Genomic DNA, 13,067 nt, shown 5'->3' on the forward strand with positions numbered 1-13,067 from the left:
GAATTATTTTTCTTTTAGGTGACAGTGACCTTTGACCTAGTGGCCTAAATATGGGTGTGGCGTGTAGAACTCATCAAGGTGCAGCTACATATGAAGTTTCAAAGTTGTAGGTGGAAGCACTTTGATTTTAGAGCCAATGTTCAAAACCTAAACAAAATTTTAAGGTTTTAGCACGACGCGGACGGCGGACACGACGACAGACACGACCTGACAAGCTGGCTATGACAATACCTCGGGTTTTCTCCGAAAACAGCTGAGCTTAAAATGAGTTAAGAGAAAAATGTTGTCAATATTTGTAAATAAAATTACACACCTAAGGATTGGCAGAATTTACAAGTTAAATGTGTTAAGGTATTGTGTAAAATGGGTGAGCCACATGCAAAATGTAATAAGTGAATTTTATTAATACAATTGCATTTTGGAAGATGAGTTTGCTATAGAGAAAATAATAATTTCACAAACATTTGAACTAAATCGTTTCATTGTATTCAAATACATGTAGAATATATAATGGGCCATTATGCCCATATCATAGTTACATGTCATCATAGCACATTTGTACTAAGTTTAACAAGAGCTTGTCACAGTAGTGCCAAATCCCCGCCGAAATGTGGTTGCTTGTATGACAACATTTGTTTTAGAGAGTAGAATAATATTTGTAAAAACAAATAAAGGGAGATAATTCATTATGCTCCAGACAAAAAATTACTTTGCAATTAAATAAAGGGATATAATTCAAACACAAAGGTAGATGGTTATGGTTCTTAGTCACTGCACTTCTCCTACTTGCCATCTGTTTAAGTTTGAAGTTTTAAGTAAATCCCTTCAGTAGATTTAGAGTGTTGCTCTGGACAAAAATGTACTTTAAAATTATATAAAAGGGGAGTTATGGTTCTTGGTCACTGCACTTCTCCTAGTTGCCATATGTTTAAATTTCAAGTTTCAAGTAAATCCCTTTAGTAGATTTAGAGTTATGCTCCGGACAAAATTTACTTTAAAGTTATATAAAAGGGGAGATAATTAAAAAATTAAGGTAGAGCTATGGTTCTTAGTCACTGCACTTTACCTACTTGCCATCTGTTTATATTTCAAGTTTCAAGTAAATCCCTTTAGTAGATTTAGAGTTATGCTCTGGACAAAAATTTCCTTAAAAATTATATAAAAGGGGAGATAATTCAAAAACTAAGCTAGATAGAGTTATGGTTCTTGGTCACTGCACTTCTCCTAGTTGCCATCTGTTTATATTTCAATTTTCAAGTAAATCCCTTCAGTAGATTTAGAGTTATGCTCCGGACAAAATTTACTTTAAAATTATATAAAAGGGGAGATTATTCAAAAACTAAGGTAGATAGAGTTGTGGTTCTTGGTCACTGCACTTCTCCTAGTTGCCATCTGTTTATATTTTAAGTTTCAAGTAAATCCATTGAATAAATTTGGAGTTATGCTCCGGACAAAGTTTTAGACAGACGGACAGGACCAATTACTATATCTCCTCCGAATTTTTTTTCGGCGGGGATAATAAAGGAATACTGGAACCTTTTCATACACTTTTTTTATCACCCCTGGTAGTGTCATTTTCAATCATTTAGTACAGGAAAATTATTCCATTTATTAAACTCTGAATAAAATGTGTATACATTACCTAATAACTGTCATCTTGATTATGCAGACACAGTATTTATTAGTCACACAAAATTGACCAATCTGATGAGTAATACTGTCAAACAAAAGTAACATAGTTTCCAATCACTTGAAACATAGTTATGCAATACCAAGTTCAAAGCTGCCCTAATTTTTCTTCCACACACTTAGTATTTTATCGTGCATTGCCATCACATGTGGAAGTGTGGAATACTTTGCTTTTAGCGATGTCTTTAGCTATTTTTGCAGAATTCTTCAACTTTTCAGCTCTGGAAGGGTGCTCAGTTTCATGGTGGTACAATTTTCCGAGGACTAGCTTAAAACCTTCTGCCGACTTTGCTGTAGAGCTCTTAAATTTGTGGAAAGTGAATTGTTCAATCATGTTTGCGGAGAAACGACGGAAGGATGCTACCCACCCCTGGCGTGTTAGAGTGGTGTGGAGTCTGTCGGCTGTGTAAACACACTTCTCATCTACTGTCTGAAATAAGAAAATCTATTATCAATTATTGGTACTATAAATGTTGTATAAGACCCTAATGAGAGCTAATTAAAACAAGAGCATAACGGGTGCCACGCTCGGCTGCTAAAGCTTGTCAGAATTTTTTTTTTTAGAGGTCACAGTGACCTTGACCTGACATTGTGACCCAAAAGTGGGTGTGGCATGTAGAACTCATCAAGGTGCATCTACATATGAAGTTTCAAAGCTGTAGGTGGAAGGACTTTGATTTAAGAGCCAATGTTAAAAACCTTTACAAACCTTGACACGTACGGCGGACACAACGAGCTGGCTATGACAATACCTCTGGTTTTCTCCGAAAACAGCCGAGCTAACAAGAGATTGCCAAACAATATTGTCCCCTATCGGTGAAACTCCACCATTGTCATTTTTTATTTGTTGCCATAGCAACCACAATTTTTGACGTAGGAACAAAATGAATTGATGTGCATAATCTCCATATTGCCATCTGTCCATGTTTCAAGTTTCATGAAAAAATATGAAGAACTTTCAAAGTTATCGCAGGATCAAGAAAAGTGTGACAGACTGACAGACAAACTGACACACAGAGAGCAAACCATAAGTCCCCTCCTGTTTTATCGGTAGGGGACAAAAATATTTCTTTTAGTTCAATTTCATGGAAACAAAAGGCTAATTAATACATTCTCTAATCCAATGGTAGAATCAGCACTTAAAGAGTCCTTACAAAAGAATTTCAGAATTCTTCTAGTGTTTGGTAAGGTCTCACCAAGATTGGATGAAAAATCACAGGTGTTGGGCGCATGGCCAAGTCACTAAAACACTATCAATATGTCATAAAACAACATCATCACTTAAACCCAAAAAAATTCTCATATATAATATATATGTATCATAATTTTTTTGTCGAAGTGATGAAAAATGTTGTTTTATGACATATTGATAGTGTTTTAGTGACTTGACCACGTGCCCAACACGTGTGAAAAATTTGTCCTACTCAAAACCGCCTCTGTCAATATTTACATGCTACAATCAATATCACATCATATTTACATGTTTCTTGATATAAACCCATTATATCAACCCTTGTGAAAGAAAATTTTATAGTAAATGAGGTCCAGTATCTTTTTTTATTTTACTTGACTTAACCAGATTTTACCGGACCTCTTTCTTTTATGCAGACCAGAGAAAATAGCTTTTGGCAGTTTATTTGTATCATAATCATGTTCACATTTTTAAGCAAATTACAGTTTAAGGATAAATAACTAAATTTTCATGTGTTCTTTCTTTAAAAAAAATTCAATAAAATGAAGCAAGATATGTATTTTTTGTGTAAGTATATATAAACAGCAATATTAAACCCGAAAGTACTCATTAAAATTTACAGCCATTTTATATGCTTACTTTCGAATTATATGTTGACAATTTAGGTCAATGAAAAGTGGAAGTTTGCAGCATTTCCAGCTTTAGTTTGTCATAACAAGGACTTGAACCAGTAAACTTTATTTCAACCCATGAAAAACTGTTGTGTTTTAATTGCTTACATCACGTAACACAATACAGTATTGAATGGTTCTGAGAATAGCAGAGTTTCTTCACCAGCACATATAGCATTTTGGCATAACTGGTTTGTAATGAACCTTTCTATTTTATCCTAAAACAATCTATCAAAGAAAAAATAAACCTATACTAGTCTATATTTTTAACAGATTGGAAGTTTTGTTTTCATTTGAATTTCCAACCAAATCAAAGTTTAACATATCTATTGTTTTGTTCGACAAAAGGACCAACCGTTTCAGAAACGATACTGGACATCAAATTCTTTTATCAGAATTGTCCGAGGTCTGACATATTTTTGCATGGGTTGCCTACATATAAACAAAAGCGGACCACACAAGGTACGTACCGAGATGTCTTTTAAGTTCACATTTCTTGTGTATGTTGTAAATGTGCTATTCGCCATGTCAACAATAGATTCTTCTACCACATACGCCTTGCTACATCCTTTGATGAATTTCTCACCCCACTTTGGAATGCTGCCTTTTTTGGTAATAAGTCTCTTTGTAATTAATTTGTTCCCAACCAGTTTACGATCCAACACGTCCTCTGACATTATGTGACGACTGAAACATCAAGAGCTTGTCAAAGTAGTTACAAATACCTCACATTGCTGCATTTAGCAATCTGTAGCAAATTGTAACAAAGACAAATTAGACCCAAGGAATTTGCAAATTTTGAGCCTAGCCGCAAGAAGCTTGTAAAGATCACAATGCAATTTTACATATCAAATATTAAACCTTTGATCCTTGTGGTTTCAGAGAAAAAGTGTATAGGAACAATAATAAAGCAGCTACTACTGATAAGCTGTACAAGGGGCACAACTTTTGTAATTTTTATCTTAGGATGATGCGAAACGCATATGCACACAATCATAATAAGTAAGAATCCAAGCAAGTTTCAATGCTGTACATTTAGAAGTGTAGAATTTCTCAGGATAAATGTTTGTCAATGAAAATACAAACTTAAAGACAGAAAGGCTGATGCACAGACAACCATGATGAATCCAGTAATACCCCAATAATTAATATTAAAAGTTACAACACAGCATTGTTTACAGTATAGTGATATATTTGTACTAGTACACAGATGACATACCATATTGAACATTTCCAATGTGAGTAAGCTAGTTGTTTATTAGTATAAATATATAAAAGGATTGTTTACTATGCTGTTAGATAATCTTTCCTTATCATACCCGTTATATTCTTCCTGTTATTTGCATTACGCACATTCAGTTTACTAGACAAAGATCGCAAAAGATTGCAAGCACAACATTGTAAGATGACGTTGGGTGAGTTGCAAACATTTTTTTTCTCGCAAAAAAAGGGATTATTTAATAAGTTATTTAAAGAATGTTTTAGATGATAACATTATTTTAAATGGGGTATATAACATGCTTTTAACTGCAGTGTAGCATTTAAATGTGGCTTCTTGGTGGAAAAATGATTATTCTAAGCTTTGGCGTGGTGAACTCATTTTCTGACGCACATAACCCAGATTGCAATTCAGCATAGATATTTTCAAGATTAAGATTCTGACCAACTTTCATAAAGATTCAATTAAAACAGGGTTCCCAGCTTTTTGTATGAACAAAATTCCCTGATTTTTCCCTGATGGAAAATAAAAATTCCAGGAGCATAATTTCGACCTATTTCTTGTTTTAGACACCCTCAATAAATATAGGATGAGCAAATGAGCAAATTAAATAAATATTTACGCAAACATAATAATAAATCCCAAATGATGTTTACATTTCGTGACCTCATTTGACACATTGCTGCAAAATAACAAAATGCGATTGGTCAATAAACTAAAACTTAGCCAATGAAAACGCTTAAAAATGTTGTATTACACATGTGTAATATAAAAATATACGTAATGGTTGTATTACATGGGAAATAGGGTATAGCATGTGATAAATAGCAGTTGCAAACATAACTAAGCTACATGTATACTACAAAGCCATCATAGGCATGCAGAGGAATCTATTTGCTGTTTTAATCGTATGGACTTCTCGACACAAGTCAGGAAAGTCTGACCAAACAAAATTCCCTGATTTTTCCCTGATTTCAAGAGCTTTTCCCAAATTCCCTGACTATTCCCTGACTGGAAAAAGTGAGTCTTTTTCCAGGTTTTCCCTGATTTCCAGGTTGGCTGGGAACCCTGTAAAATAATATGGCCTCTAGAGTGGTAATAAGCTTAAAGTTTACATGGCAGGGGTCACATCATATGACACTGGGCACAGACTGACCACAAAAGCTCCCCATGAAAGCAGGATGCTATAACTTGCTGTATCTTCAAGTTTATTTTGCGGTTACAGACAACATGAATGAACAAGCTTGAACAACAACAACTGGGAGACCTGTTTGGATTCGGGTAGCGCTTCCAGAATCCACAGACCACTTGTTCCCAGGTATACTGGAACACATCTTGCACTACAAAGTACTTCATCTCTGAAATAAACCAAATTTAACGAGTGTAAGAACCAGCTTATGACTAAAACAAAAGAAACATTTTTTTTAAATCTTAATTTAAGAAAGTTTTCATGTACCTGACCAGACTCTTCAAAAACTGTCTTCTTGCAATCAAATGAGGCTTGTTCTGAGAAAACTGGACATAATGCATGTGCATAAGGTGTCGTCCCAGATTAGCCTGTGCAGTCCGCACAGGCTAATCAGGGACAACACTTTCCGCTTTAATGGAATTTTTTGTTAAACCCTTTTTACAGAAAATCTAGTTTAAGCGAAGTGTCGTCCCTGATTAGCCAGTTTTTTATAAGTTTACATGTACATGGGCTGTTAAATACAACAAGGTTGCTGATGTATAACATTTTGCTCAATGAACATAATGCAATGCTCCTAACTAGACAAATATTGCATTATTTGCTGTGACAGTTTTGCATTTTGATTAAATCATATTTTAGTCAGATATATTCTAACGAAAACAAATCTAATATTATTAGATTAACAGTAAGTAATTGTTGTAAAATAAAACTCTGTTAGCATAAAAGTTTTGGCGTGACGTCACAACAGGGGTTTTCCGTTACTAAAAATAGATTGGCCGTCATATTCTCAATAACGGCCATTTACATTGTATCAGAGTTAAGGTCGTCGTAAGACTAAATACTGACAATTTCACAAAACAAAACTATAAATACCCGTAATTATTCTTAAAGTTAGACTTAAATAAATGATATTTCAAAAATAATAAAACATGATAATTTGATTATAATTATAAGTGGTGTGGATGCGGTAGTGTTATTTTTCATCAGCGATCAAAAATTAGTGTAAGAGGTGCATTGAATTAGTTATAAAACAAAGCCCTAAGACAGCGCAAAACATTACAATCTTTAAATGTAGGTTTAATTTACTTTTACATTGAATGAATTTTCGTTTTGTTTACATGGAATGAAAATATTTGCATTCAAATGGAAAAATCCGAAAAAAACACCTGCATATTTTGCTAATTAAACTGTCTTTGCATGTACATGTAAAACTCTTTACTAGTTAATATGAGCGATACAAATCTAGCATTTTATGATACCATAAATCTATACATTTAATTTTTTTACGCAAGTATTTTATATCCCTATATGATCAAACGTGATTTCTTGTTTCCATGATGATGTTTCGAACACAGTAACCACGGATTCTAGATGAGATGTGGGTCAATATACGCTCCGTGCAGTAACGCACGATCTTAACAAGTTATAGCGAAGTTTACATTTGCAGGTACCTGTTAAATACGTAATTTGTGTAGCAGTAAATTTGTACAATATTTTTAATTTATAGTATTTTAACACTTTATTGCTATGTTTAAACTGGCTAATTTATATACACTTTTATAGTTCCTGTTAAACCATTTCGACTGTTAAGTATTTGGTTTAAATGACTGCTCAGTATGCCAAGAAATGACATGAAGGTAACATAAATTGTGTTTAATGACCTACCCAATACAGGTGCCTGGGTTTATGACACTTTGTTTTCTTAGTAATTGTCTGGACAGTATTCGATCATATCAAGATAATCGGTTTGTAATGAACAATAGGGCAATTAAAGACTGGGTTAAAATACTGAAACAAAGAGTGTCAAAATTGGTGTTAAAAAATAAAATAAAAACAATAACATGTATCAAGAGGATTAAGTTAATCTGTAACAAGGTTAGTTTTTACAGACATATAGGTTCAACTCAGTTTTTATTTGTTGATTAAATAAAATCAATCTATTTGTTCTTTGTTTTTCGTCCTTATTAGTGTTCGTTCATTGAATTCATTTTTTTCTGATAGAATTTCAATTTCTGAGTATTTTGTTGTTTTTAACAAGATGTGTTTGTGAAACACAATGTCCCCCTATATGACTTTTGACCTTGAAGGATGACCTTGACCCTTCACCACTCAAAATGTGCAGCTCCATGAGATACACTTGCATTTCAAATATAAAATTGCTAGCTTCAATATTGCAGAAGTGACATTACACAAGCAATTTTGACCCATATATTTGACCTTGAAGGATGACCTTGACCTTTCACCACTCAAAATGAGCAGCTCCATGAGATACACATGCATGCCAAATATCAAGTTGCTATCTTCAATATTGCAAAAGTATTCATCAAATAAGCGATTTGGGCCACATATATTTGACCTCTGACCTTGAAGGATGACCTTGACCTTTCACCACTCAAAATGTGCAGCTCCATGAGATACACATGCATGCCAAATATCAAGTTGCTATCTTCAATATTGCAAAAGTAATCATAAAATGAGCGATTTTGTCCACATAATTTTGACCTCTGACCTTGACCTTTCACCACTCAAAATGTGCAGCTCCATGAGATACACATGCATGTCAAATATCAAGTTGCTATCTTGAATATTGAAATACTGCAAAAGTGTACATTAAATGAGCGATTTTGACCCATATATTTGACCTTTGACCTTGAAGGATGACCTTGACCTTGACTTTTCACCACTCAAAATGTGCAGCTCCATGAGATACATATGCATGCCAAATATCAAGTTGCTATCTTCAATATTGCAAAAGTTATTGCAAATGTTAAAGTTGGCGCAAACCAACCAACAGACCAATCAACCAACAGACCAACAGACAGGACAAAAACAATATGTCCCCAACTACTATAGTGGGGGACATAAAAAGGGTTGCGAATATGTGTCAAGTAGCGATTGTTATGGAAACCTTATCACGATGAAGTTCATCAAATGCAAACAAAAGCAAAATGGCCGCAGTTTTGACGGCTAAAATTTGAGCATGAGCAAACGTGACGTCATTATTGGAATCCCCAAAACCTCTTATTTCAACTGACAATAAAGATTATTTATTGAGTAATCATTTTTGTTGAGTATTGTGTCAAGAATTGTTACATATACAGGTAAGTCCAGTAATCTTGCGCGTCCGGTAATCTTGCGCACTCCGCAGTAGCGACGTCAAATGGTGTTATTTAGTGATGAAATATGGAATTTCACATTTTTAAGAATTAACAGATTTAAAATGTACATATTCCATGCAAAACAAATATGGGATTATTACATTTTAACACCGGTTGCATCATCTTTATAGATTGTACATGTATCGACTCGTAAACACTGACATACTTACGATAAATTCTAAATGAATCACAGATTCCCTGCGGTCTCTAGCGTTTTTCATACTTTAAATTAAAAATTCATAAATCCAACGTGTAATTAAGCATTCCACTGCATAATACCGATCAGTTATGTATTGGGCCATTGAAAATACATTTGTATATCCTATCAGACGACATTGTTATCATTTCCCGCCATTCTGTCAAACCACATTTGGTATGATGTCCGCATGCGCAATGGCCTAGTTTTGGTATTTTCTGTAAACTATGGAAGTATGATCCGGGGTAAACTTAAAACTGCTATGCATTAACATTTTTTTCACGCTAGAAATCAATCATTTTATATTTTTATTCTTTCTTTGGTTACAGTCAACAGAATGCCACCACCATCATCACCAAAACTGCACTAGAAATCCTCATTAAATTTGAATGGTTTTACAAAGTTAATTTTTAAAATAATTTTTTGGAATGTTTTTTGGCACTACTTGGACACCATATGTCTACAATTTTGCCTAAATGAAGTCATTACACCAAGTGCGCAAGATAACCGGACTCACTGACAGTTTGAAAATGAGGTGAGTTTGTTTTGAAATCAAATCAGACAGTTCCTCACTGAATTAATGACATATTTGTGTGTTAATAAGCACATGAAATTCTTATTTTCATATTAAAATAAGATATTATATTGTCAATTTATACAAGAACATGTTTTCAAACCAATTGACCCTTAACTGCGCAAGATTGCCGGACAGCATTGTACTTTTGTATTTGCTAATCTATTAACGTTGTTTTATGCATTTACATTTTTTCATTTATTTATTTTTAGAATGTTCCAGTACATTCAAGTTAATAATAATATTTCAGTATAATCTTCGTGATGATTATGACCCAATATATATATATATTTCAACACTAAAATGTCCACCATTGGGTAAGATATACTATATAATGACCAATTTGTAGCTGTCTTGAGAAAATACCTTGCACTTTACACATGTTATCCCATATAGACCAAATGCCATCCGGTATTTGCTTAATCAGCGTGCCATAAAAGTCGCATTGTAAACAAATCATTTTTGTTGGAAATTTCAATAGAATATAATTTTTCTTTCAAGTTATAATGGTTGAATAACTTATTTTATGGTGTATGCGTTTAATTGAGAATCGCAGACCTAAGCTATATGTTAAACAACAATCGACTGTCCGTGACATTAGGACCCTGGTACGAACATTCTAGGGACGCCTCAACATTACTTTATCGATATTGATACATCCATCGTTATTGCATCACTTTACCCCTTGGCAGCCTTCTTTATTAAGACTCAACACATACTTAAAAAATGATTAATGGAACTTGTTAGTGCATTAATAAAGAATTTTACGGTAAAACGTACCCTCTTTACTTTCCGCATCTAAAGCGACCGAGGTGTTCCAATCTTAAGTCGAGGCAGAGCGTCAAATCGGTGTGAGCCACAACGGTGTAGTGCCGGTGCCCAGCTCACAAAACATGCACATGCCTCATGATTGGGAACCAGCGGCCAATAAGAAGAGAGCTTACTAAGAGCACGAGCTTTTACGCTCTCTTCGTGAACGGGCGGTTGATGTGAGTAGATGTGTTTCCCTAGTTGACTATTGCCAGGAGGAATTGTGAGCCTGTGACTGTGTAATAATACGTGTTTCTCTGGAGAGCCATTCCCAGAAGGTATAAGTGCCATTCCGTGACGTGTACCCGACGAGCCGACGAGTGTAGCCGACGAGCAGACGAGTGAAGCCGACGAGTTTCCCTCGAAGACGACGAGGACGTTTGGTGCCATCCTGACGAGGATTCCAGTCGATGTTTATGTGAGTATCGTATTTAGTGTCGTTGCGAGTAATAATTGTTGTTGTAGTAAACCCACGAAAAGCTAACCCTGATAAACACCACAGCGGTTTACCTTTTTGTCTGTGGATGAAGTGACCAAAGTTAGTATCCTGAAACTAAACATTGCATGTCGTTTTGTATATGTATACTGGTCGTGTACGTAATTCCGGCCTGTACGTAAAAAATCGGCCACCTGTGTTTAATCATTTTCATGATCTAAACACACATGTTTTGATTATTTTTAGAACAATCAACTTGAAAACCAACCCTAATCTCAATATTTTGCAAATAATAGAAGCATATCACTGTAAACGTTTGCATTAAAATGTCTCAACCATAACACAAGATATTTCTCTCATGAAAGTGACGTCATTATCCATTGCAAAAATTATATTCATATAAGAAACAAATATATTTGATAAAATTATTATTATTTCTATCTGATAAACTTTCATTAAGGTATTTATAATTAATTGTATAAAAACATACATTTAAAACAAAAAAATCAGGACCTAAATATAAACTTTTAATATTTGAATTACCTCCCTTGATTTGAATATTAATAGTTTACATTTTGTAAAATTAAATATAAGCGTTTACTAAAAATCGACACTAAAGTCAACTTTTAAACATAATGTTTTTACTTTCTTAGCTATGTTAGTAAAAATTGATTAAAACTATTGAAAATAAATATTTTTTATGAATGTGCAGTTGCCCATTAACCGTGCAGGCCTGTTAATATTTATTAAAATAGGTAGGGGGTGTAACTGGTATAATAATGTCGCATATTTTTTAAGTTTCAAGTCATAAATTGTGTTTGTGTAAACCTTTATTAATACTCTTCAAATGAGGACATTCGTCTAAAGACATTGCTTTGTAATTGTACCTGCAGATTAAACTGAAAAGTGGCCGATTTTTTAGGTACAATTGCCCTACGAAAATTGATAGTTTATATGTCATTAATTTCTCTTCATAAAAGTAACATACACTGATCTAATTCTATTGAAATTTTCATACTAGGTGAGTTTTGAACCCAGGATTATATATGTGAAGTTTAGTTTAAACCAGTTGCGTAAAACAAAAGATTTTGTTAAAAAAGTCCCAAAAGTGGCTGGAATTACGTACACGACCAGTATGTAGGCATCTTATTATTAATGCAGTTACATCTGTAACTAGGAAAATATTTATTAAAAAAAATGTCGTAATAAACGACCATGCATATTTCCAGAATTATTTATTCAGCGTGACTATCGGACCTGCCATCACAATAAATCGTCTTCTATTCACATACACTAATGTAATTGTTTGCGTCGGCCTCATACATCAGTGTTGTTTTCCACATATATTTTACAGCCTGTGCCTTTTTGATTGGGGAAAAGAGCGCGATAGACCATGAGCTTTGGAAAAATCAAACATTATTAATATGATTATAAACAGTATAGCAATTGTTGATAAGTGCATGTTTAATTGATTTCAAAATTTTAAATTATAAAGTGATATAATTGCTGTAAAAAAACACACTTAATTAACCAATTAATGAGTTTATTCGAAAAGTTTGGCATATATTTTGGTTAATTTTGGTCACAATTTTTGGGAAAATGTTACTTTTTGCCATGGGGAAACCCCCTTTTTTTACTTTTTGCGATTGGTTAACAGCCGTGTAAGATGCTGTATTTTTTTGATGGGGGGTGGGGGGGGATCGATGTCCATGGAACATAATGATTATTTTAAAAGCCGATGTAGCACTTATTAACTTTATTCATCAAATCCGTAGAAGTCACGATCAAATTGTTTTAATCACGTCTGCAATCCGTTGAGGTTGGTGTGTAAAGTATGGTTAGCCTATGAAGTTATCCGAGAGTACCGGTTTAGCGTAAAATCTACAAGATCCGTAAAAAATGCAAGTACGCATGTACAAAGCGAGCACAACAT

The 13,067-nt window shown here is 34.0% G+C and overlaps 1 protein-coding gene across 1 annotated transcript; it reads right to left on the reverse strand.

Moving 5' to 3' along the window:
* Positions 1-470: 470 nt before the first annotated feature.
* On the reverse strand, positions 471-10,802 carry LOC127841279 (PRELI domain-containing protein 1, mitochondrial-like). Its single transcript, XM_052369974.1, has 4 exons — positions 10,669-10,802; positions 6,039-6,129; positions 4,023-4,239; positions 471-2,119 (listed from the first exon to the last, which is right to left on the reverse strand). Exons 2-4 carry the CDS (start codon positions 6,125-6,127, stop codon positions 1,817-1,819), a joined length of 609 nt encoding a protein of 202 aa, XP_052225934.1. The 5' UTR covers positions 6,128-6,129; positions 10,669-10,802; the 3' UTR covers positions 471-1,816.
* Between the last annotated feature and the right edge of the window lie 2,265 nt (positions 10,803-13,067).

The sequence above is a fragment of the Dreissena polymorpha genome, chromosome 8, assembly GCF_020536995.1.
Source record: "Dreissena polymorpha isolate Duluth1 chromosome 8, UMN_Dpol_1.0, whole genome shotgun sequence".
NCBI classification, from domain to species: domain Eukaryota; kingdom Metazoa; phylum Mollusca; class Bivalvia; order Myida; family Dreissenidae; genus Dreissena; species Dreissena polymorpha.

What these genes read in the sequence shown, in the direction of transcription:
- LOC127841279 (XM_052369974.1), bottom strand. Translation starts at nt 6,127, where the DNA reads ATGAAGTACTTTGTAGTGCAAGATGTGTTCCAGTATACCTGGGAACAA. An exon ending in CGCTACCCGAATCCAAACAG is followed by an intron (nt 4,240 to 6,038) that starts GTCTCCCAGTTG and finishes TTGATGTTTCAG; the next exon opens with TCGTCACATAATGTCAGAGG. An exon ending in TGAACTTAAAAGACATCTCG is followed by an intron (nt 2,120 to 4,022) that starts GTACGTACCTTG and finishes TTCTTATTTCAG; the next exon opens with ACAGTAGATGAGAAGTGTGT.